The 24549-nt window shown below is 45.9% G+C and overlaps 1 protein-coding gene across 3 annotated transcripts; it reads right to left on the minus strand.

The window, feature by feature from the left end:
* Nucleotides 1–36: 36 nt before the first annotated feature.
* SEC23B (SEC23 homolog B, COPII coat complex component) lies at nt 37–19425 on the minus strand. 3 transcript variants are annotated; one of them, XM_037405402.1, is made up of 20 exons: nt 19296–19425; nt 16674–16909; nt 15557–15614; nt 14837–14923; nt 14393–14629; nt 13927–14012; nt 12362–12506; nt 11646–11804; nt 10691–10806; nt 9383–9506; nt 8789–8869; nt 8377–8466; nt 7474–7580; nt 7144–7297; nt 5657–5734; nt 5206–5367; nt 4278–4364; nt 2538–2693; nt 1641–1706; nt 37–480 (listed from the first exon to the last, which is right to left on the minus strand). In XM_037405402.1, the coding sequence occupies exons 2-20, from the start codon at nt 16892–16894 to the stop codon at nt 391–393; spliced, it is 2304 nt and encodes a 767-aa protein (XP_037261299.1). In that variant the 5' UTR covers nt 16895–16909; nt 19296–19425; the 3' UTR covers nt 37–390. The 3 variants fall into 3 exon arrangements, with proteins under 3 accessions (XP_037261299.1, XP_037261300.1, XP_037261301.1); XM_037405403.1 differs by having other exon boundaries at nt 16674–16965; nt 19296–19351; XM_037405404.1 differs by lacking the exon at nt 19296–19425 and adding an exon at nt 17570–17588.
* Nucleotides 19426–24549: the final 5124 nt, after the last annotated feature.

Below are 24549 nucleotides of genomic sequence, written 5' to 3' on the forward strand. Positions count from 1 at the left end.
AGGAGGTGGGCCAAGTTCATCACACATACCACTAAATAGTAGTGCTCTTGCCCAGTTTTATTCATTACACAATCTCCTGTTGCTAAAAGACACCTTTTAAGAACACACAACATTAAAAATTAAGCTAAAACCCGTTAAAATCTTGTATTGGCTAAAGCATCCTTTAGCTCTAATTACAATGTATGAAAAATACAGAATACAGACAAAAAGGAATACAAATAAATTAATATCTAGAAGGGCCAAGTAAAAATCTCTCCCTGAATATTTATTTCATTTAATACTTAAAAGCCTTGGTCTTAAAGAGAGAGAAGGAAATGTAAATAATTGCTCTGCTTCTGTCACAAACATGATCAATGTAACTTCCATACTTGCTTCTCAGTTTGATCAAAGTCATGATGCACTTGAAACCGCCAGCTTTTTCAGATGGTCCATGAACACCTGGAGACTAACATCATCTGTCAAGATTGGAGCTCCTGATTCCTGCAGGAAAATAAAAAAAAATGAGCCTAAAATAGTGTTGTTGACACTGGAGACTAACTGAAAGCAAATCAGATGTCGGCACTCTGAACTAATTGCCTGCTAAATCAACCACGTTTTTTCCTGCAAAGGAGGGATACCTAGCAGAAAGATGCTACTCTGGGAACAGCACTGACGCTATCTTCTAGTGCAATCTGAACTAAGTTTCTTCTTTCTAAAGCATTAGAAATTCTGCTTCCCAAAGCTCTACACAAATTAGGTAAAGAACAAGGATATAAAACTCTAGTATTCTCAGATAAATTAGATCTATATGTAACCCTATGCTAGTTACTTTTTCCAGAATACTAAATACACTGTCACCTAAGAGTTTTAAATCGTATTTGTAGGGAAGGGTGAAGATACTATTTCTACATCAGTTCATCTGAAACTTGTAAGAACATATTCTACACCAAATTAACTGCTTCCCTCAATAGCAGCCACCACAGAAAAATTCTCCTGGTCTGCCTGTACGCCACATGTAGCTGGGGTACATGAAGGGAGATCAAAGGGGAAACATGCTCCCTGTGAGGACCACTCATCTCCTGCCACCAGACTGCTGAGGTACTGAGCTATTGTGGCAGCACCCCTATCTGGACAGCCATTCCTTGGATTCATTGAGAAAGAGCCCCAAAGTCAACTGGATGTTGCTGAAAACTTGAGAGGATTCAGTACAAGAACAGGAATATGAGTTTAGACATCCATGCTTGCAAACTATTCTGATCATCTTGTCATCTAGTACTCCTCACCGGTACTGTTTATCTTATCAACAACCACAGACTTGGGTAAGCAGGTTGAATAAAAATCTAACCTGCCTAAGCTTTAGAAACAAATCAGATTTATTAATCAGTCGTGTCTTTTAAAATGCTGCAATAATGCTGTAGCCTCAGCTGGTAATTCCATTATCAGATCCATTGGCACACAGAAATAACCTTGCTTCTTTGCACAGCAAAGCACTGTAAGGTTTTCAAGTCCTGTCACATACGTCTGCAAAAAGCTCTTAGGTAAGAAACAGAGGACAAACGTACCCTGCTCACCGTTTGTGGCCATGTGGCTGCTGCATAGACAAATATGTAAATGTACATTTTACAGCACTCCCAAACATGAGCAGCTCTTCCACTGCTTACCTGTCCCCATGCATAGAGGTTGTTGTGGGTCTGAGAAGGGTTCACTTTAGACAAGAGGAACCGGGCCTATTAAGACAAAACATCAGAGAACCAGTTTTGTAAAATGAGAGACCTGTTGGCTCCCCCAGGACCTCATACCACCTTAGATACATGACTAGCAATGTTACTCTGCTTTTGCAAGCAAGGTACCAATTTAACTTAAACAAGTTTCAAGTCCAGAACAGCCCTGCTGCACAGACAACATGTCTCCAAGAGGCACAGAGCGCTCTGCTACAGCAAGCGGCTCTCGCCTGGCAGGGCAGCTCTGGTTCCATGTGACACAGGCACGTCACCAGCACTGTCCCTCCCATGCCCCCACCCACTCTAGCAGACGACCAGCATAACACGGTCACATAAAAAATTAACACCCAATATTTGTTTTGGAGCATTAATTCCTGCCTCTTCACTGCTACAAAGAAGGCCAGGCACAGACAAGCACAGCACAACTGCAATTACAGGAAGAGCAAAAAATAGGAACTATTTTACATCCTCATTCAGCATTACAGAATAAAGGAACAGATGGTCAATCATTCAGTGTAATCGACTGTCCTAGCAAGCTAATTGCACTCCCTGTCCTGGGTAAGTGTAGATACAAAGCCAAATCATTTCTTTCCCACCTCTCTGGGAAATAAGATATTTAAGTTGGCTTTTTCTGTTTTTTCCCCATCTTCTGATTTCAAAAGCATATCCAGCAAGTGATTGGCTTATTAAAAGACAAAAGTTGTAGTAAACAGTCATGGAAAGATATGCAAGCTCTGTACTTTGGAGAGTTAAATTACCACTGTATTTAACTTACAGAACCATCCCTTAGCAAGGCAGAAAGACAGCTATTTGCTCTGTTCAGCAACAGCCCCTTACCTGACTGCCACCATGTTCAGTGTGGATGTAACGCGGCATAGGGAATCTAGTCTGCAAGATCTCCTGGGCATCATCCAGTGGGGCTTGCAGTAGGTGCTTGAAGTTTTCATATTCAGGCATGTCTTGGTAACCAGCTTTCTGCCACTGCGCAATAGTCTATTGACAGGACAGGGAGGAAGTGAAAAAATAATTAAAATGTCTGCAAGCCGCCCCTTTTCAACCTACATGTCTTTAGGCAGCAGAACGTTACACGTACTTCTGCTTACAGAGCACAGGGCAAACACACGCTTTCACTACTCTGGCAATAACATTATTTACTTTCTGTCCCTGATTTTAAGAACAGGCCACTCAACACAAAAGCTGGCAGCAGTTTGTGCAGTGCAAGAGCAATTCATTGAAAGTGATCTTCAAGCCTTTATCTTTCAGCCCATGCCAACACAGAAACACAAAGCGTTTATAAGTCACTGACATTCTGAATCTGATTTGGACTTAAATTAAGCAGCCATTGCCTTCCAGTATTTTCAAGGTACCGAACCATATGTACCTAGCAACTGTTCCATACAGTGCAGGTCACACGCTTAGCTCTTCCTTTGTCTGAATTTTACCCAGTTACTCAGCGTCTTGCCCTCCAACAGTAGGCAGAAACTGTTTAGAAGATTTACTGTCATTGTTGATATAAGTGTCCAACTCCTGTTCATGTCAATCGGCTGTCCCTGCTCACTTCTCAAAGGGATCAAATCCGATACGGAGTGAAGCTGGGGGCTAATAATGGAGCTGCCCTGAACCATAATGCCAAACTTCAAGCATTCTAATAACAGTCATTAAGTATCTTTTGACTAAGTAGCTTAGTCAAAAAAAAAAGGAAGAGTTAAAATGCCTCCCAAAAAGTTTTCACCAATAGGAATGTTTAGCCATAAGCCAAGATGGGTTTATTTAAACTACTGCAATCTGATGCCATGTTTATATAGAAGAAACTGGATGAAGGCCACTCCCCAAGCAGGACTATAAAGGATGTGAGGGGGAAAAATGGCACCAAAGAACAAGGAGATCTCCAAAGAAGCGGAAAGCAAGCTTCCTCTTCATCCCTTACCCCATAACTAGTCTAGGATGTGAGACATCCCTATTATCCAGCTACAGTAGCATACCGCCCTTACAAAACCTGACAGGACTGAAACACAGCTCTACAGCTCTGCATACTGAAGAGGCACTGGAAAGCCAAGGCTTTGGATATTGGTATAAATTGAATGTTTAGAAAAGGTCAGCACCTAAGCACTTAACTCAGTCACAATGGAAAGAATATAGGAGCAGCTGTCAAAAACATCCAGTATTTAAAAGCAAAAACTGGAAAAATTCATAACTGGTTTCTTTAAGAGCAGCAGTATTTAAGTATCAAAACCCAGCAACCAAGTATATCACATACCTGAAAATCAAACCGCATCTCTCTGCCCTGCTTAGTTTCAAGTTTCACTGGCCTTTTCCAGGTGTGGTAAGGGACCACCTTCATTACCAAGCTAACGTGACAGCTGTTATTCAGTGCAGAATATCCTCAGTGACTCCAGTAAGATTTTTTTGTTAACTCAGACAGTGGGGAAATTGTCTTAAAACCAGCAGCACATATACAATGTCATTATGCTAGCATGGGCTTTGCAAGCAGCTTATTTTATATCAACAGTGACACTGTCTGCCTGCGTGCAGGAGGGAGGGAGTGCAAATGGAGAAAGTGAAAGTATTTTACTGTACCTCACCAAGGTAGATAACTATCTGGAAGAAAGTATCCATCAGTAGGATTCTGTCGGGCAGAATACTGCTGCTGTCCAAAAGCACTGGCTGGGGAAAATAAAGAAGAAAGTCAAGTGCCACTAAGCCCTCAGAACTGTATTAACCTTCATGGCTGGCCGAAGTGCTTGCTCAGCCCTGCTCACATGTCTGCTCAGCCCACGCGAACGCCTTGCAGAGCACGCTTAGCCTCCCGCAGCACCCCTGAGTGGAGCAGCAGGTTATCAGCTATTGTATGAAGCGCAGAATGCCAGAGAGCAATTTCTATGGTTATCCAAGTCTAATTTGATATTATCTTTAAAAGTACCTCAAGAAAAACAAGGAATCACATGTGAACTCCAGCAAATTCTGCCAAGAAGGTTTCAGTGTTACTCCAGCAGCTCCTGCGTTTCTTTCCTGCCAGACGCACACTCCTTTTAAGGAGGCTGTCAGGATAAGGATATCCCTGTCCACTGAATACTTGTACCTAGTTAAACACTGCTGCAGAAACAACTGAAAACAGGCAGCTAGTGGGAGATTATGATCTGGAAGGGCTGAGGCTTGCTGACTTACACAGCAGAGATGGCAGCCTCTGGCAGAGAAGCAAAAGCGATACTGACAGCTGCAGGATCCACCATGCGTTGCAGGACAGGGGTTGTGGCTTGGATGGGGGGAGGTTGTTTTTGTTGGGGGGGGGGGGGGGGTGTTGGTCGTTTGGGGTTTTTTTAATCAAAGCTGTAAGCTTATTGAAAACACAATTCGTATGTTACACTGCCCCATCGCATCCTTTAATAATTACCTTGACTCAAAAAAATACATAAAGAGGCCTTGTTACTGAAAGAAGTTTGTTACTTTGACTGACTACTCATTATTTTGGATTGATCCACTTCTTCCTGTTAAAACAGGGGCTCACCTCAGGAGGTCCATGGAAAGAATAGGCATAAAGGATGGGCTGGATCATAATGAGAGACTGGGTCAGATCTTGCCTAGCAAAATGGTGACGGTAATAGGAAGATTCATCTGGACTGTTATTGAAGACCTGCAGGAATGGGGAGCGCCTCAGATGGAACATGAACTGCACCAGAAAGAAGCAAAAACAGAAATGTCAGCAAGTTGCCAAAACTTCTGCACCCCAGTCCAATCTTCCTGAACAATAAATTCTTTGGAAAAAAGTCTACCTCTTATTAACTCCTCAGGGTTTTTTCCTTAGCAGTCATTTGCAGCACTGAACTACAGGACCAGGCCCCCACGTTAAAAAAGCACCTGATCCTCCCACCTTGAATCTGACAAATGGCACAAGATACTTTATCGTCACTCTCACCCTTGCACACTCTTCCCATAGCTGTGAGAAGTGAAGTTCTTACCTGGGGATACAAAGAAAATGATTCTGACAATCTGAAGGAGTTGGGATCATCTTTGTTGTATTGTCCGAATTTCTGACACTGTTGGAAGCAAAATGGTTACTTTGGTTACCTGTCTCAACTCTCTCTCTCTCTTTTTTTTTTTTTTTTTTTTTTTTATTTTTTTTTTTTTTTTTTTTTAAGATTAACACCTGTTTGGGGTTTTTTTTTGAAGGTTGTTCTTTTGGTTGTTTTCAAACAGCAACCAAGGTATAAGCATGACAATAACAAGTAATATAAAATGCACAGGCTATTTCCCTTTAAGTCAGTGGTTTCTGTATCTTATGGAATGAGAATGAGGATTCAATCTACTTACCTTTTTTTCATGTATGTTAAATCTAGATTTGAAATTATCTAAGAATGAAAAGAATAGTGCTTCTAGTAGTACTCAATTTTTAAATCAGGGATACTACATTATACCTAAGCTGCGTTGTATGCTATGAAGCGCTTCTACAGCAACTCTACTTCCTTCTAGAGCAGCAGCAGACTGGCATTTCACCAACGGCCTCACTGAAAATACGAAGCATCAATGGTTTTAGCAATTTAACTATACATGACTGCACAATCACTTCAGCATGCAACATGCCTGTGTGTCTGTGCCAAAATCTTTATTTGATACTGGCCCTGTTTTTTCAGGGTCTGATGTGCCATATCTGTTGGTATCAACTGCACATGGGTGTTTGGACAAGACCAGAACCAATTTAGGCAATTCAGGCTTGTGAAATTCAAAGCAAGAGACATTATGAAGCTGCAGAAGCAATTACTACCCTGAACTTGGCACCGGTGAGCCCGCATCTGAATGCTGTGTCCAGTTTTGGGCTCCCCAGCACAAGACAGACACAGATATACTGGTGTGAGTTTAGCAGAGGCCACCAAAAACAAGGCTGCAACACCTCATGTAGAGAGGCTGAAGAAGCTGTTTTTATTCAGCTTGGTGAAGAGCGGGATCAAGGAGTCATACTGCTGTCTATAGCTACCTCACAGGTAGCTGAAGAATTGAAAATTCTGATGAGGGGAGGGAAGGGGAGGGGAGATGATCAAACATTGGAACAGGTTGTCAAGAGAAGCAAGACAAACTCCATCTTTAGAGATCTTCAAAATCAGCCGATCAAGACCTGGAGCAACCTGCTCTAACTTCAAAGCTGGCCCTACTTGGAGCAGAGGGGTTGAACCAGAGACCTCTAAAGGTCCCTTCCCATCTGCATTATTCTGTGTTCCCCTATCACTTTTTTAATCTCATGTTTAACACTTTCAGCATGATGGGATGCCTACCTACCCCATCACAAATTCAATGATCACACTGCTTTCTGAGCTATCACGTACTACAACTATGTGACCACGGTCAGAGCACAAATGAAGCAAGTCAGTCTGGAAAAAGATGCCGTTTTCATTTCCAGAGACCATTTTTACTAAAGTCAAGAATGCAGCCAACTGCATTCTACTGGCCTTACCAGTCTGATCAGCTGTCTGTCCAGCCATCGTAGAACATCAGGTCCCTCCTCAGATTCGGCTCTGTACACTCCCAGTCGGGCCATCAGCACAGCAGCTGCTTCCTGGTCAAATGCAGCTTCTATATGCTGAAGCTGACTCTGTGCATCTGCCCAACTATAGGGTTAGTAAAGGGTTAGTGCTACATGCATTCACCTTCAGCAAAACCCAAACAAGGTTCATCCTCCCTGTGCCAAATGCTCTGCAGCCAACACATGCACCAAAAAGCGAGTAAAATTCCAGCACAGGCTGTGGCTTAAGTTTCTGCAAAAGAACTGGCAACAGATACTCACTTTCTGGCTATGGTGGTGACACGAATGCGTTTCTGCGTACTGGAGCTTTGATACTGAGTGACGAACTGCACTGCCCCTCTGCCTCCCTGCGGTATTGGTGCATTGTGCTGCAAATGAAACAAGGTGAGACTTCAAACAGGCTGGCTTTTCCGTAGCTCTGTCCACTACAGAGAACTCCAGGGCATCATTTCAGCAATCATCGAATAGTACAAATACAAGTGAGAGAAGGGCCAGAGAAAAAAGACACATCTGTTAGTGTTGTGCTTCCCAGCAGCCTTCAGAGTCAAGTGATGATGGGCCCATTTAATATTGGGCGTGACATTTCCTCAGCTTGTCCCTTAAAGGGTGGCAGCAACTTATCTCCACAGCAACTAATGTAAGAATGGCAGTACAAGATCTGAGCAAAGGTCCCACGAGTCCACCATCCTATTCCCAACAGTAACAAGCCCACACAGCAGAGAAGACAGAGGGTCACAAGTGGAATAGAATTCCTTTGGGGTAGCTTTCCCAGCGTCTAGCTGCCACATGCTTAGAAACTTCCCCAGCCAAAAATTGCTTGTGAGCCATCAAGCTGTTACAGTTTGGGGGACCATTTCTCCAAGAATGTGAAGGTATTTATATTTTCATTCACCACAGCACATACTGGCAAAAAGACAATTTCTTCTTTGTTAAATAAATACTATAGGAAGATGACAAGGAAAGAATGCAGGTTCTGTACAGAAATATTGGGCAATTTATGTATACAAAAAAAAAAAAACCCCGACACTATTTCTTTGGCACAAAACACTTGGCTGCTTTGCAACCATCCATTTGCAACACAGGGGATGTCACTACATTTTCTGGCCCTGTAATAAATAGTTTGGTGCATAACAAAGATGACCAAAAAGAGAAGCCAGGACTGACCTGATTTACCACTTCAAAGTAAATGGCCAGAGTTGTGCTGGGATCCAGACTACAAATTTTCCATTGAGATGTTCCTCCAATTCCAATCTCCTGCACAGAATCAAAAAGAAAGCAACATTTTTATCCCCAGCAGCAGGTATGGCAAGCTTATGTTAAATTCTGATCAGAGGTACAAGTAATAGCAGACCTTCTAGATTACTTGTCTTTTGGGTATGAATGAAGTTACTGAAGGCCATACTGTTAAAAGAAAACCTGATGGGGTAAGAATGTAAAGATTGTCTTTTCCTAAGGATGTTTCCAAATTGTACTTCTCCTTAAAAACTGACATTCCAGCTGAGCTGTAGGTCTAGGCAGAAACTTTGCACTGTTTATTTAATTCTTCATTAAAGACTTTTCTATGCCAGAAACTTACATTTTCAGAGACACATGGCCCTTTAGCATTCAGGGATATGCATGGTCCAATAGCTCCTGCAATTTTCAGCTCCCTGGAGGTCTAGAACAAGGTGGAAAAAAGTAAGTTTGGGTTTTTGGTTTTTAATCAGCTCAAATAGAATACACACAGACTAAATCAGTTTTCCTCAGCTTTGATCAGATAATGCGTACATGTGGCTGTGGGAAAGCAACTCTGAGCACTTTTCCAGATCACCTACTGCTACAATTAGTGAACGTAAGAGAATCTACACAGCCACATCTTAATAATGAAGACATACTTACAGTGACCAGGAGAGAGTATGAAACGCTCCTTGCTGAGTGAGGAGAGGCTGAGCTCAGCTGCCTATATTTATTTTTTTTTACAATAATTAAAAGGAAAAAGGAAAACCACAAAACCCACAAACTTAATAAGCTTCCAAACAAAAACACCTCCACTCACTCCAGTATGGTACTTCTTCCAAAACAGGCACTATGGCTGACCTCAAACATGTAGAATTTTCTACTTAAATTGACCTCTGAATGAAGAGCATTTGTATTTCCCAGTTAATGTCATCCAGTGAAACTAATCTCTCACCTTCACATCCAAATTTGCACCAAAAGCCATCCGAAATTCCCCATTGAACCCTTTGTTAAACACCCGCTGGAAGGTCTGCTTGAAGAGAGAAGTGTTGAAGGAGTCTCCCATCACCATGTGTCCTCTGGGAAAGAGGAAACGATACACAAGGGAACTGAAGTAACTGGGAACTAGAAGTAAAGCACAAAGGATACATCCCTCCAACACTCATGCATGCAAACACATGCAGGAACTGTTTTAAAGCATGTCTTTGCATAGGCAGAATTCACATCAGGGAATGCAGATATACGGATGCCTCCTCCAAAGCCAGGCATGTTAATGCTCCATCTTTGCCAGCTTGCTTTCTCAACTGTATTTTTTGCCATCCCTTTAGCTGCCTTAAAAATGCTCATGTTGCACCAGTTAGAAATAACTCAGGAAAGAGCTTTGCTCAGCCTGCCTTCTCTGCACAGGGCTGGAACCTGCCATGCTGCAGGCTATGGGTGCAAGGGTTTGTACTGTGCCTCCCCTAAGTGCCTTGGTAAACCCAGGCCTGGTCAGATGGAGCTCAGTAACGCAACTAACGGGGTTAAACTATCTCTCTTCTGCTTACTGAGCATTACGTGATTATTTACAAATACCTCATCTTTGCTCAAACCTTCCTTTCACTCCCTAGACACAGCAGACATCAAATGGCCAACAAGACAAGCCAAGTCCCCAAAAGGCTGGGCTTAGCAGACAGCATTCCTCACCAAGACCATAATGTTTTCAGCAATACGGAACACAGGCATTTAACCCTCAGAGATGTCACTTAAAACTAGACCCTCGGAAGTCAAGAAACCCTGGAGAAAGCACAAGTGAGCTGTTAAGCAGAGAAAATCTGGCCCACACAAGGAAAGCTTCTACCCACCATGCCTGACAGCCTGCTCTTCTGATGGCACTTCAGCCATGCACACACCACAAAGCACAGCATCTCTATCCTGTAAACTCCGGGAATACTTCCTATCTCCCAAGGAGGCAGAAGGCATTTGCAAAAGACATGTAGTACCGTGCTTTAGAATACCTTTCTCAAAGCAGGACTGCGAGTTTTCTACCAGCAGTGCTAATTCACATGCCGGTTTGAGACTTCAGAAATGTGGACTGGGATCAGGTGAAGTTTGCCATGTAATTCCTGGCAAATTCAAACCACAGTTTAGAACAGAACGATAACTATCTCACCCTTTTGCCCTGACAGCAAACTTACCTGCTTTCTGAACTATCGTCCCCATCAAAAACACCCCCAAACAAACAAACGTGTACCAACTTTGTGCTCTCTTGCTGTGAACATACCCTGTGAGGTTTGTACAACACTTCATCTCTAGCAGTCCAGTCTGATCCAGGGCGCAGGCATAGATGTCGATGCAATGCCCGTTGGCTGCAGCACGATTAGCCAGAGTCTCGTAGTGCTGGAGAAAACAAACATACACGCTGTTCAGGATGTCACAATGGGCAATTTTTCTCCTGCTCTCCAGCTGAGGCCAACACATGAAACACAAGGTACAAATCAAGCAACTACTAGTGCTGTGGTAACTAAAGAGCTGTTTGCTCTTACTGCTCTGCTAGAGCATGCTTCTCCCCGCTAGGATGTTTGCACTTGGATGAGTTTGAGCTGCATGTCACAAACACAGAGAGCACGAACTGCATGGGATCTTTGCCTGGGACAACTCAGCAGAAACCCAAAGGTTTCCTGGTGGCAGTTAAGAGAACAGGTGTCATATCGCTTTCGCCTAGCTGACAGAAGCATTTCACATCTGAAATTTTTACTATTTTAACTGTTGCTTCATATATCAAGAAGACAACAGAGGCTTTCTGAAAGCGACCAATTCTTAGAAGACAGGTTTTTCTCCTCACCAGAAGCAGATACAATGATGTTGATGAACAAACTGCATCCACTGTCAGCTAAGAAACAACAGTGAAATACTCCTTTTCCTGAGAAGGCACAAAGCCATGCCGGAGAAGTAACTAGGAGGAAGTCTTTTTTACTCTTCCCTTGACCATTCTCACAATTTAGCATACACAAAAGACTCAGGCACTTCAAGGAAAACCATGCAAATAACTGGACATACTGTTCCCACATCAAGAGAACACGAGTACGTTTAGTACGTTTGTTCCCTGGGGAAGGACCTTGGACAGCTGTCAACACAGCAGTGTACGTACATTTGTGTTACGTCCTTTCCCCGCATTTAGTGTTCTGACACTATTCAGTTTTTGGGTTTAAACACACCCGGTAGGCACTAGCACCTACTTTGGTGGCCTTCTTCATGAACCTTGCGTTGTCCTTCTCTATGTCATGCCAAGAACGTATGGGTGTTTTCAGTTCATCTCCTACCACCATGCCTGGTCCTTGTGTTGGTGGCCCACCTGTGAACAGCATTATTCTGGCCCCTGTGTTTGGAAATGTGCCCTAAAATAAAAATAAGAGACACATATCAGAGAGGGCAGAGGTGGCAGATAAGGAGAGAAAAAAGGGAGAGAAACTGATTAAATGGCAACAATGCTTCCTTTAGAGAAGCATCTGCACATGTTTCTGCAATGTCCTTAGGGACCTGTCTCTGCTAGAGACCACCCTGATAAACAGCAACGCGTTTCCTGACAGTCACAGCACTCTCAAGTTTAGACTCAACAACATCAAGCTTCACGTCTTCGTAACAAGAAGCAGGCTGTTTCTGTTCTTTTTACTTACAACTTGGATGACCCTCAGATAAACCCTGTGCATTGCATCACCTCCATGTGGCGACACAGAATCAGAGACCTTTAAACACCTGTGTATTTCACATGAGATGTAAACGCCCATCCCACTCTACACCAGCTGGTGCTAACACGAGTCAAATGCAAACTGCACCTCGGCAGCCCAATGTACCTGGGCCACAGACCAAGCTGGACTGACACCTGCATGTTTCAGCAAAGACCACCAGGTGCTTACTTTGACCAGCCCATTTCAACCAGCAGCACTAACCGTACCTCCAATAAGCCAACAGCAATCGAAAGAGCTACTCCAGTGGAACGTAAAGGTCTCTTTCCCTGGGTCACTGGCCACGGGTCCCTTTGCAGTTCTCCAAGCAGATCTGTTAAATTCATGTCAATCTTATGTACTGGCTGCAGAAACCTGCAAAAATTCAAATAAGATGTTTTCCTGCTTATAAGTTTAAAGAAGAAAGTGCCTCTTGGTTCCTGGCACGCATAAATTGCACTGAGACAGTTATCAGGAACAAAAAGTCACATGGCGTGTTTCCTTCTTACATCCAAACTTTCCAAGATAACAGGCCTGTGCAAAACAAAAAAGTTGATTAAAGCAAGATGTCAGGAACTGACAAGAAGATAAAGTCACATAAAACAGAGAAAAGAACTTCAATGTTGATTTAGTCTACCAACACATTGTCCTGGTTTCAGCTGAAAGTTAATTTTCTTCTTAGCAGCTGGTGCAGCACTGTGTTTCGGATTTGGTGTGAGAACAACGTCGACAGCGCACTGGTGTTTTCAGTTGTAGCTGCGTAGCGTTTATACTAAGCCAAGGACTTTTCAGTTTCTCAGGCCTTGCCAGTGAGAGGGCTGGAGGGGCACAAGAAATTGGGAGGGGACACAGCCAGGACAGCTGACCCAAACTATCCAGAGCGATATTCCATACCACGGGACGTCACTCTAAACTAGGGGGTTGCTGAGGCCTGCAAATCGCTGCTGGGGGACTGGCTGGGCATTGGTCAGCAGATGCTGAGCAACTGCATTGCACACCACTTTGTTTCCTTTCTCTTTTCCCTTTGAATTTCATTCCTCTCTCCTTTTCTTTCCTTTTCATTATAACTGTTGTTATTATTACTGGATTTATTTTATCTTATTTCAATTATTAAGTTGTTCTTATCTCAACCCTCGAGTTTAACATTCTTTCCCATTCTCCTCCCCATCCCCCAGGCAGGGGGGAGTGAGCAAGCAGCTGCGTGGTGCTTAGTTACTGGCTGGGGTTAAACCACAACACACACACAAGAGCTGCCACTGAAAAAAGAGAAAACTGTATTCTACAGAGGTAAATACCACTTTACTGTGCGGGGGTAACTGCTGGCCTGTCAATTGGGTTTTGGACTTGCTGGGACAGGGGTAGTAGGTGGTATGTAGGATTGTTATGCATAGACCAGGACCCTGTTGGCTGGTCAATCAAAAAAAACAGGCCCTTGCTCCAAATGACTCCTGAGCAACAGGCTTCCCAAAGACAGCTACTCTATGTTTTTCACGTAGAAATCCAGCCTGAATGGCAATCATGTTCTTGCAGCTGCAAAACCAAGACACTATAGAAGCCTAATACATTGCCTGCAGCACTAGTAAATCCTGTCCATACAGAGTCGCAGAATGGCTGAGGTTGGAAAGGACCTCTCGAGCATCCGGCCCAACCTCATGCTCAAGCAGGGAACTTAAGTTAGGGGGTTTTCTCATCCTGTTATAATTTACCACTAGAATAGAAACGGAGGTTGAGAAGCGTGACCCCAAAGGGGCATAAAACCCCTGTCCTGCTCTCCGGCTGTACTGGGGCAGCTTACCTGCTTGAAGTAACAGGTTGCTCTGGAGTTTGAAGAGGTCTTCCCTGTTGAATGGGGACAGCCGGCCTTGAAAGCCCAAGCATATCCTAGAGAACAGTAAAGAGAAGGCAGAGGAGATGTGCTATTCAAACACTAAACGTTATTTGCTGTCAAGCAGTATACCCTGAGGCCTGCAATACTGTAGCATTAAATATATTAAAATCTGTGAAATTACTAATCTTTGCAGTCCCATTAGAAATGGATCAATGGGTCCATTACGTAAGATACACAAACTCTATCCTGGACAATGTTCCAAGGAATTTACAAGGGAAAAAAAGACAGAGCAGACACTGGGAGGGAAGCAGACTAACGGTTAAGAGCACTGAACCCTTCTTCCTCCCCAAGAGCCCAGCGCTCAAAAGACCCGTAGTGGTGTCAACAGAGCTAAGAGAAACAAGCCACTGGCCTAAGAGATGGCAGAACATACCTGTATTTGCTTAGCCGTCAGGTCCTTTGTGCCCCTGAACACATAGCTCTTGGAAATCCCTTCACAGCTCAGCTCGTGAACCTGGACCATTCTGCCAAAAGTGACGAGCCCCACCAGAGCATCGGCAGGCAGCAGACTTAGGGACATCTGGAGGGACTCCTTCAGCGCCTGCAAGTCCTCCTCTTCCAGACACATGTCAACAACATAGAGGAAGATCAATGGTGTCTGCGGACCTCGCTGATGTGGAAAGAGATTCATTTACTAGGTGTGTGCATATGCCGGGTGACACTTTATAACTCCAGCCAAGGAATAAAATGACCCCTACCTCAAGCACCTTGCAGAGATGTTACTTATTTGCATTATCTTATGTAAATCTAATACATACATAATCTGTCACAAACAAGACAATTCTGGAGGCTTCAAACTTGCCTATGATTCATTTACCTGCACTATATATTCAATTGTTGAAAAGTGAGGCATAAGCTCTGCTGGTTGATTGACCTCAGATATGCCTGCATATGCGGGAGGGAACTGAAAAAGAGAACAAAAAATTAGGACAAGGAAGTCGCAGGACAGAAATATAGGGCCCTCCTCTGCAGTACAGATGCCACCCTGCTCGTGATGTGGTTATTCAACTCTTCATTTACTGCCACTGCACCAACCTGATTAATTCATGATGAGAGACTCATACTCTATTTTCCCAAGCACAGACAAGTGGTCAGCAGTATGGACAGCTGCTCAATTCAGTTTAAATAAAAGGTAGGACTAAAGCAGCAACTATGCATTAGCTGAAATTCATTTAGCCACATGACTGTTTCTGATAGCAAAAGGCTACTCAAATCTAATTAATTTCATATTTGGCAAGAACAGTAAACATCCAGTGCAAAAACCACACTGGAAACACACAGGACAAAATAGCATTTTTATCGCCTTCCCATGCCCTGCATGCTGGTAAAATCACCGGCAAAACTGAACAGAACATAGATGAGATGTCAGGTAAAACAGACACATTAACAAGTGCTCTGGCCTGGGTTCAGCAAGAGAAAAAGACCAAGGGAAGGAATCTCAAAAAGTGGAATTCATGCTTGACATCCTTTGTCAGCAGAGGCCATCAATAAAATGTTCACTGAAAAGATAGAAGGGCTGATACTTTTTCCAACTTACCTGATTTCTCTGAAAACAGAAGTTACAAGCCCAGAGCTTGGCCCGATAGTCAACTTGGCTGCGAGGGAAAGATGAGGCATTAGTATTAACTACAGGAACAGTTTTACAGCACAGGTTCATAATTATCCATGCTGGTTCACAGCACTGAGGAAGAAACAAGAGTAACAGACACTCCAAGTAGAACGACAAGAGTTTTAGGGATTCAGACTCTTGTTCTATTGCCAGAAAGTCCATTAGCTCATTCAGCCCTGCCACTTCCAGGCTTGTTGGCATGACAGACCACTGACAGCTCTCTGGAGCTTAGCCTTTGGCAGACAAAGACTTGGGTCTAATAATTTTTTCAGTACACTTGGGCTTATCTTGGTCATTTTATTGTTTGTACAGCTGTAGCACACAAGTACTCCAGTTACAGAGCAGCAGGAGCCACTCACCCAGATCCTGCACAAACACTGAACAAACAGGCTGTTCCCTGCCCCAGAGGGTTTACCCTCCTCAGCCCATTACAACATCCTGTAACTGCTGGTGCAGTAAAGCCTGGCCATATTCTTATTTCATGGGCTCGATCTCATTTTACTTCTTTACTGTCCTTCCCTGCTTTTTCTCAGCCCAGTGCTACACTCCAAATATGTATGATCACTACATAATTTTGGGACTGAGATTATTCCTCTTAAATTCTCAGCAAAACTTCAAAGAAAACCTTGAACTCATACTGGAACTGCCCTAGAAGCAGCAGGACGTGTAGGAAGCAGAAAACCCAGTGAACATCACAGCCCACAGGACAGTTATGAGTGGCACCTTTGTTTATTTTTTTTTCATCATTCACCACAAAATTCTCTGGAATGGTAACAGGATTGGTGGCCATTTCCATACCGTCTCTGCATTAATAGCCTCCCAAAGGCACTCCTCTCTCCTCTGGTTCCAGCAGCTCTAGTAACAGACTGGCATTCAACGTATCGCATTAGGCACCCAAGGATTTTAACAAAAAAACACTACATCTAAATTAAAGAGGCTGCCAGGCACTGGGCAGAGAAAAAGGGGAATAAGGGAGCAGTGATGTTAAAATAAAAACTAGGTACTATCCAGCCTCTCTTAATATGCCCAGCCAAGAAATTCTTACCAGAGTGGGTTGAGCACTGCTTTACAAGTCGGCCTGCTACAAAGCACCGGTTCATACTGCACGGGCGGCAAGTCCAGACGCTCCTTCAGTGGGGTCAGAAGACAGGCCAGGGGGACAACCATCCTTGTGGCCTCCAGCCTGCTGGAGGGCCACACATTCCAGCTGAAACGCACTCCATCACGCTCCTCATTTTGCTGGATGAACTCCAGATACGTCGCCATGGGATCGCAGAAGCTCTGAAAGGATGCAAGCAACACGTTTCAGGCAACAGTCACCTGTTTGGACAGCAGTCCTGCAAAGGAGGTCAGTAGATCAACTACATGTAGGCACAAGACATTGCAGGACAAAGTTAACATGTTACAATGAGTTAATCCAATTATCAAATGAACCATGTGACTACATTAATCTCTTCTGTCCAGGGCTCTCATCAGCATTCCAGACAATTAAAACACCACTAAATCCAATGAAGAAACAAGGAAATCCGACACTCAAAACCAGAATGCAAGCTTTTTTTCCCTTGCAATCCACATTTAACATCCAATACCCACTCAGCCTCATGCTGGTCTCAAGGCAATCCTGCCTGACTCAGGTCTGTAAAGGAAAACAGGTCAAATTTGCAACATATCCTGAAGCCCTCGGCTAAAACCTTGGGGGGAGAAAAGGAGGCCAAGTCTCAAACCAAAAGACTCGTCACGAATGTCACCCAGCTGCCAGTCTGACCTGCTCACAGATGAGAAGAAGCACATGACAAAAAGGTCAAAAAAAGGTCTGTGCAGGGCACCATATCCCACTCCCAGTAAGGGAGGAATTGAAAGTCCAGCAGACTTCAGAGAAGACACACTATTCAAGGAGCGACATCCCCAACACACCAGAGAGGTCACTCTGCATGGCCTTACTGAACTCTTCAGAGTCAGATGTGAAGAAGAGCACCACGATTGTCATTACCTTTGATCTCTCTGACAAAAGAAAGGACAAGCCTACTGAAATCTCTTGTCGAATTCAGCCCACAAAACCCACACAGCACTGGCAGCAACTCACAGAGCCAAGAGCAGCAGCACCACGAGCTGCTCAAGCCAAGGAAACAAGAGGTTCACCTGCAGCTGGAGATGCTCCAGGTTTACCTTACTTCTGGTGCTCACTGCAGCAGGAGATTCAGGAGGGCCATAGCTATGAGAAATCAGAAGCATCACCTCCCCCAGAGGAAGAGAAGTTGTGAGGTAACACTTTCCTACAGACCTCCAAACTCACTGATGTTTTCTTCATCCTTGCTATTAAGGATGTAAATCAAGCTCACAGGGAACTGCTGTGTATTTCCACCCCCACCTCTGGATGGACAAGCAGGAGGATTTAGCAACACACCCCCACCACCACACATGGCTCTGTCACGGTAGAAGTCAGAGCTGAGCCTCCCTGTAAAAGATCCCACCCATCAGAACAGCCAGACAAACACCTGACATCTCAGGTATGCAGCACAACCCACCGCAGTGTAATTTACTCCGTGTCCCTCCAGCTGCAGCTCAGCACCACTCCCAGGCCCTGGGCCGAGCCCCCATTGCCTGGCTGGGTTTGGCACGGGCTGTGGCCCTGCTCTGGGGTCAGGATGGCAGGAGGGGAGGCATGCCCCCCTCAGCGAGGGCTGCGCAGGGCCAGTTTAGGTGCCTGCACCATCCGCCAGCCACCAGCACAGGGCTCTCCAGCCCCAGTTCCGCAGCGACCTACGTCCAGGGCCTGTCCCAGCAGTGGGGAGGCCCAAATCCCCCATCCAGGAGAGCAGGGACCTTCCAAAGCCTCACACGGGAGGGGCGGCAGTGTTCCCGTCTCTGTATGGGATCTGCTGTAGGGCACAGTGCTGAGCCCCACTCCTTCCAGCAAAGCGACACTGCTGCTGCTTCCCAGCAGTGCTGCGGGGAACGCCACAGACCACCCAGCCACCGTCCTGGGCACAGCTCCCAGGGGACACGGCAGGTCCCCAGCCCTTCGCCAGGCAGCGCACAGAGGACGCCGCAGATCCCCAGCAAAGCCATAGGGGCCACCCCAGACCCCAACGCTGCTGACCCCCAGCCCGGCCACGGGGTACAGCACAACGCCCCGCACTGCCGCAGGCGGAGCGCGGACCCTCGGCGCGCAGGGGACGCGGCTGAGCCCAGCCCTGCCCCGAGGGCCCCCGCCGCACAGCCCCGGGGACACTGCCGACGCCTGGCCCCACAGGGGACACGGCGGAAGCCCCGTGCTGCGTTACCGCCACGCAGGCACAGCCGCAGGGGTCACCGAAACCCTCCCCAGCACCCCTCAGGGGACACCACTGCCCCCCCAGCCCCTCCCATGGAGAACACCACTGTCCCCCCGGCCCCTCCTGTAGGTGACACCACTGACACTCACTCCCTGTAAAGGACACCACTGCGCCCCCCAGCCCCTCCCGTAGGGGACACCACAGCCCCCCGAGGCCCCCCTCACAAGGGACACCACTGACTTCCACTACAGGGGACACCACCGTCACCCACCCGCCGCCACGGGAGACATCACTAACCACCCCCCAGCCTCCCCTCTGCGGGGACACCACCACCGCAGTCCCCAGGACAGCCACAGGGGACGGGAACCCCCGGGCCCCCCCGCCGCTCCCACCTGCCCGCGCCGCGCCGCTCCCCGCCGCCGCTCTCCCGGCAGCCCCCGCGCGGGCAGCACGGCCAGCTCAGCCTTACGGCGTGCCCGCAGGCAAGATGGCGGCGCCAGCACGCCCCACCCGCTCCCGGCGCGGCTCCGCCGGCACCTTAGCTCAGGGCACGCCCACGCTCCGTGCTGAAGGCGAGGAAGCGGCGTGACCCTACCAAGCATGGCGGGGCGGCGGCGTCATGGGGGCCATCTTGGCTAAGGGTGCCAGGTGCAGCGTTGGGACGGAGACCAGCGCGGTGCCCCTACTAAATATGGCGGGGCGGCGTCGCCTTCCGCACTGGTACAGGGCGGGCAGCTGCGGGGCGGGGAAGGCGGCATCCCTCAGGGCCCTCGGTAGCTTTGCGGGGTGCTGCTGTGGCAGCAGAGGGAGAAGCTCCTAGGAAGAGGTTATAAAAACCAGTTTATTCATAACATAGACACTTTAAAAAAAAACAAAACTGCAAGGCCCAAGCAGCCTCATCTTTGCCTCAGCTTCCTCACAGGCTGGAGGCGCTTCCCAGGCAGGGTGGCTCAGCGATGTGCGCCAGGCTGAGCCACAGGGCCAGTGGTGCAGCTGTGAGAAACTATAGACTAGGGTATTGTTTATTAAGATTTATGTTAAGCCCAATGTAAAGGTCAGACAGCAAAAGATATGAAATCGCTTATGCAAACTAAAACAGCCACCAGATAGCGCTTGTGCAAGATAAGATAACCACCAGATGTCCAGGAACCGACAGAAACAGGACAAACAACCCCATATAAGGACATATGAGTGAGGGGTCAACTATGGGACGAAGGAGGAAGACTTCTTACTTCGGCCTCAACGACCACCAGGAGGCAGAAAACGACCCCCTAACAACAACTGAAGCATGCGCAGGGTACCTCCACTACCTCATGAACACGGGAGTAAAGATGTATAAAAAGGGACTGTTTGAGCTGCTCAGCACAGCAGTTGGCGGAGCGCAGACTCCCCTGCCGTCCAGCACTGTCTTTGCTCATATTCTACTTGCTATAATTAATAAAATTTTAATTGGATTATGATCCATTGTGGTCTCAATTTATAACACAGCCAAGCCAGGAGCCAGCAGGGCCGTGAAAGCGAACAGTACACCACCACCAGCCAGGTGTGGTTTGCTCCTGTAATAAGTAACTAAAGGTAATTTGCTGATCAACCAAGTTAAGCAAGAGGAAGGAACCCATCGTGGTGGTCTTAAGAACTTCCTGTTTAACAAGAAGAGACATGTCCACAATGTTATCTTGCTACACCAAACATGGGAACGTCCTGTCTGACAAGAAACCACAATAACAGAAGCAGCAGAGGGGCTACTGAAGGTGTCAGAAGCGACCTCGGGGAAGATAAAAAGAGCTGCTCAGCTTGCTTGAATTTGCACACCGTTGGTGGAGCAGGAGACTCCCCGGCCGCCCAGCGCTGTTTTGCTTACTTGTCGCTTGCTTTAATAAATCACATTTTCTAATTGGCCAGTCTCTGTCATTTAATGGAACAGGTAAACTATAACACTCCGAGGACACACAGCCTTCCCGCACACCTCACGCCCTGAGTGCTGCAGCCTGCTTTCCAACATGCCTGACCACGGTAAATCGGACGTTCCTCGCTGTGCCCAGACAAGACGCGGGAGGCTGGCTTGGGGCCACAGTGGTCCGTCACTCCGTGAGGAAAGCTGTGCCCCAGCCTGCCAGGATAGCCCCGGTGCCCAGACCCCTGGCGAGGATGGGTCCAGGGGTGGCCACAATACCCAGAAATACAACATGCTGCCTGTGGCTGTGTGGTAGAGGGTTTGATACGGAAAAATCAGAGACAAAGCTCTCTAATGCTCAGCTTGGAGCGTTAGAAAGCAGGCATGCTTTATTTTCAGTGCTGGGTGCATGGGGGATAAGTTCTGCCCAGCATGTACCCTGACTTTGATCACTGTGCATCTTTATATAGCTGATCTGTACATATTAATGACATGTCTGAGAAACTATTAGCATATTCATTACAGTTCTAAGAACTATTATATCTATACTTTTACTGCACATGTGTGGCCTGATGGGTCAGGGGTCCTCTGGTGGGCATTGGGACATCTTCATTCTTTCATCATCCTCTTCTTTGGCATCTTCCTCTTCTTCTTCTTATCCTTTTCATGACCATCTCTTCTTCTGGCCATGTTTCAGTACTCTCGGTTCATGTCTTGGTTTCAGACCAGTTCTTATCTACTTAGTAGCTAAACTATATAATGCAGCATTCTACTAGTAGCTAAACTACATAATACAGCGTTGTACAGCTCAGCTATGTCATGAATACATAGTTGCAACATTTACAGTTAAGCACACTGGTAAAATTCCTCCGGTATCTGTTTGACCAGGTCTGACTTGCCCCAGAAATTTGTCTGTGCCTTGAAACAAGATACACATGTTCCCTCTGTCACTGCTTGCTTCTCTCGTTGCTTCCCACAGTCTCTTCTGAAGCCAAAGCCTGTTCCTAGCGAGGCTGATGACATGAATCCTCCACTGTGGCTTCAAGTAAGTGGGATTTGTCCTATCTTAATGTTTGCACACAAATCCATCTCTGAACACTGCAAAGTTTCATACATACTTCTACGGGCAAAGGCATTGTTCTGAAACATCTTGACCTGCTTTTAATAGTTTGGGCACTTGCACTGAACTCATGCAGTGGTCAGCCTAAACGTTCCCCAGGCTTCTGCATGAGCATCACTCCATCTTTGCTTAAAGGAAATTAATGCCCTGTGATCAAGTTCACTCACCCATGCACTGCCTTTGGGGTTTTTTTCTGTTTTCCTTCTTTTAAATGCAACGTAAATCTATGTTTTGAGTATTTTTTATTTTTCTTCAAGTCATTGATTAGACAAAAGTTTAAAGTTCGTTCTCAAGTTGCTTGGTGACACTCAGCTTAAAACAAGAGCAACATTGTTTGTAATGCTGTGCAGCAGCATGGTCCTCCATGGAGGTTTGATCCCCAGGCTCCCATTTTTCTGGGGTATGTCAAAACTCACATATGTAGTTATGTTGGTGTCTACCTACACCTCAGGTATGGCAGATTAAAAACCCAAAGAAAGCCAGTAGTATGAACATCTACTCATCCAGGTGGTATTGCCTCCTACCAGTTAACTGGCACAAGAAACAAAGGCTGGCCAAACAGTGGAGCTTAGATTGCCTGTAGAGGCTCTGTGTTGTGACCAACCATGGGGTGATGTTCCTTCTTTCTAGTATATGAGCTATGTGGGACACATCTTACACTTTTCTTAGCTATAAAAGGTTTTGGTAAAGCCATGCATAGGAAATGTGGCCAGCTTTGACATATAATAAGCAATTAGGAATATAAATATGTTTTAAACATCACTGCACAGTCTACAATGGAATGCTTGGGTATAAAAAAAAAGGCAATCCCTTCTTCACCCTTCAAGCACCTGGAAAAATCTGTGACTGCTCCCAGTTTGCAGTCTGTGCTAAGAGTTTATTTACACTAGAAATAGCAAGAAGTTAAACAAACCATTGAGAAGGACAAGGCTTTCAACTCCCTTCTCTGTGCCCCTCGAGATTCTTTAACGGAGTCTGGCAGTGGAAGAAGTTCCAATGAAAGTGCCATTGGGCTATTGTAGAGTTTGGATCTGTTGGGAGTTCAGTTCTTCTTCCCTTCCCTTGGAAAGGACAGAAGGAATTTGCTGACAGATACGGAGCAGAAATGCATAAGTACACAGATAGGGGCCATTTTCAGAATGCTGAATTCCACAGCAAGATTGGTATTATCCATGGAACACTTGAGGAAACTGCTTTAAGCAAGCGCCATTCACTCCTTCCCAGGGCAGAAAAGGTGTATTTTCTCCTGAAGCATCTAACAGTGGACAGAAATGTTCCAGATCCAAACGAAACCAAAACGAGGTGCTGAGCTGAACATCAATATTGTCTTCCCAGATTCCTAACATAAGGCAAGTGTGCTCTGCAGGGGTTAAATTGACTTCTGTACAGGCTGACCATGAGCAGAAAAATCACAAATTCAGGGGGAATAAAGTAGAAGAATGCTACCTATGCTTGTATGCTAAAGCATATAAAATTCAAATTACTACTACTGTTAATGTCCTCAGACCCAGAATTTGCCCTCCAAGCAGTATCAGTAGGAGGCCAAATCAAATCTGCTTTTCTGGAATTGCTGGTTTAGCCTTCATTTTACATCTTATTCAGCTTGCCATGTCTCAAAAGCAAAGCACAGCACCTCGCCGGGACCCAGGTCTTCAGGGCCATGCTGCACCCACCCCGCTAGTATTAAATGAACAAAACCACTGAGCAACTATTGTGAGTTTGTGTCCTGGTTTCAGCTGGGGTGGAGTTAATTTTCTTCCTAGTAGCAGTGATACAGTGCCGTGTTTTGGATTTAGGATGCGAATAATGTTGATAACACACAGTTGTTGCTGAGCAGTGCTTACACTAAGTCAAGGACTTTTCAGCTTCTCATACTGCCTGCCAGCGAGTAGGCTGGGGAGCACAAGAAGCTGGGAGGGGACACAACTGGGACAGCTGACCCCAACTGGCTGAAGAGATGTTGCATACCATATGATGTCATGCTGAACAAAAAAAATTGAAGAGAGTTTGCCAGGGGGGTGGCAGCCTGCTGAGCAACTGCATTGTGCATCACTTGTTTTGTATATTCTCTGATTACTTCCCCTTCCTTTTCTGTCCTATTAAACTGCATTTATCTCAGCCCACCAGTTTTACCATTTTTTCTCACTCCCACCCCAACTGAGGGGGAGTGAGCAAACAGCTGTGTGGTGTTCAGCTGCCTGCTGGGTTAAACCACAACAGTTTGCAAGAGGAACAACAATCCCAAAGCCCTGTATTTCTAGACCAAATAACTAAAGTAAAAGCTTTCCCATTCATCTGTTTTCCTGGAAGAATGGCAAGCTTGCTCAAAGGGGAGGAGCGGGGGGGTTGGCTACCTACATAAGCCCCAACTTGTTTTGTTTAACTGCTGAAAGAGGAGAATGCTTTGAGCTCTGCTTCCCCTCCTCTCCACAGGACCTCCTGAAGAGTGCACCAAGTGCAATAATAACCTTTCTCAGGGAGGAAGCAAACATTTTCATCAAGAACTTGGACACCATCCATGGAGCTCCTCACAGTACCTTTTTGTCCCCTCCAGGCTGCAGGCTAAGCTGAGCTCAGCACAGCTGAGGGCCTGGCTGCCCATTTCTCACAGGTCAAATGACAGAAAGTCCCA

This window comes from Falco rusticolus, chromosome 12 (assembly GCF_015220075.1).
Source record: "Falco rusticolus isolate bFalRus1 chromosome 12, bFalRus1.pri, whole genome shotgun sequence".
In the NCBI taxonomy this organism is placed as follows: Eukaryota; Metazoa; Chordata; class Aves; order Falconiformes; family Falconidae; genus Falco; species Falco rusticolus.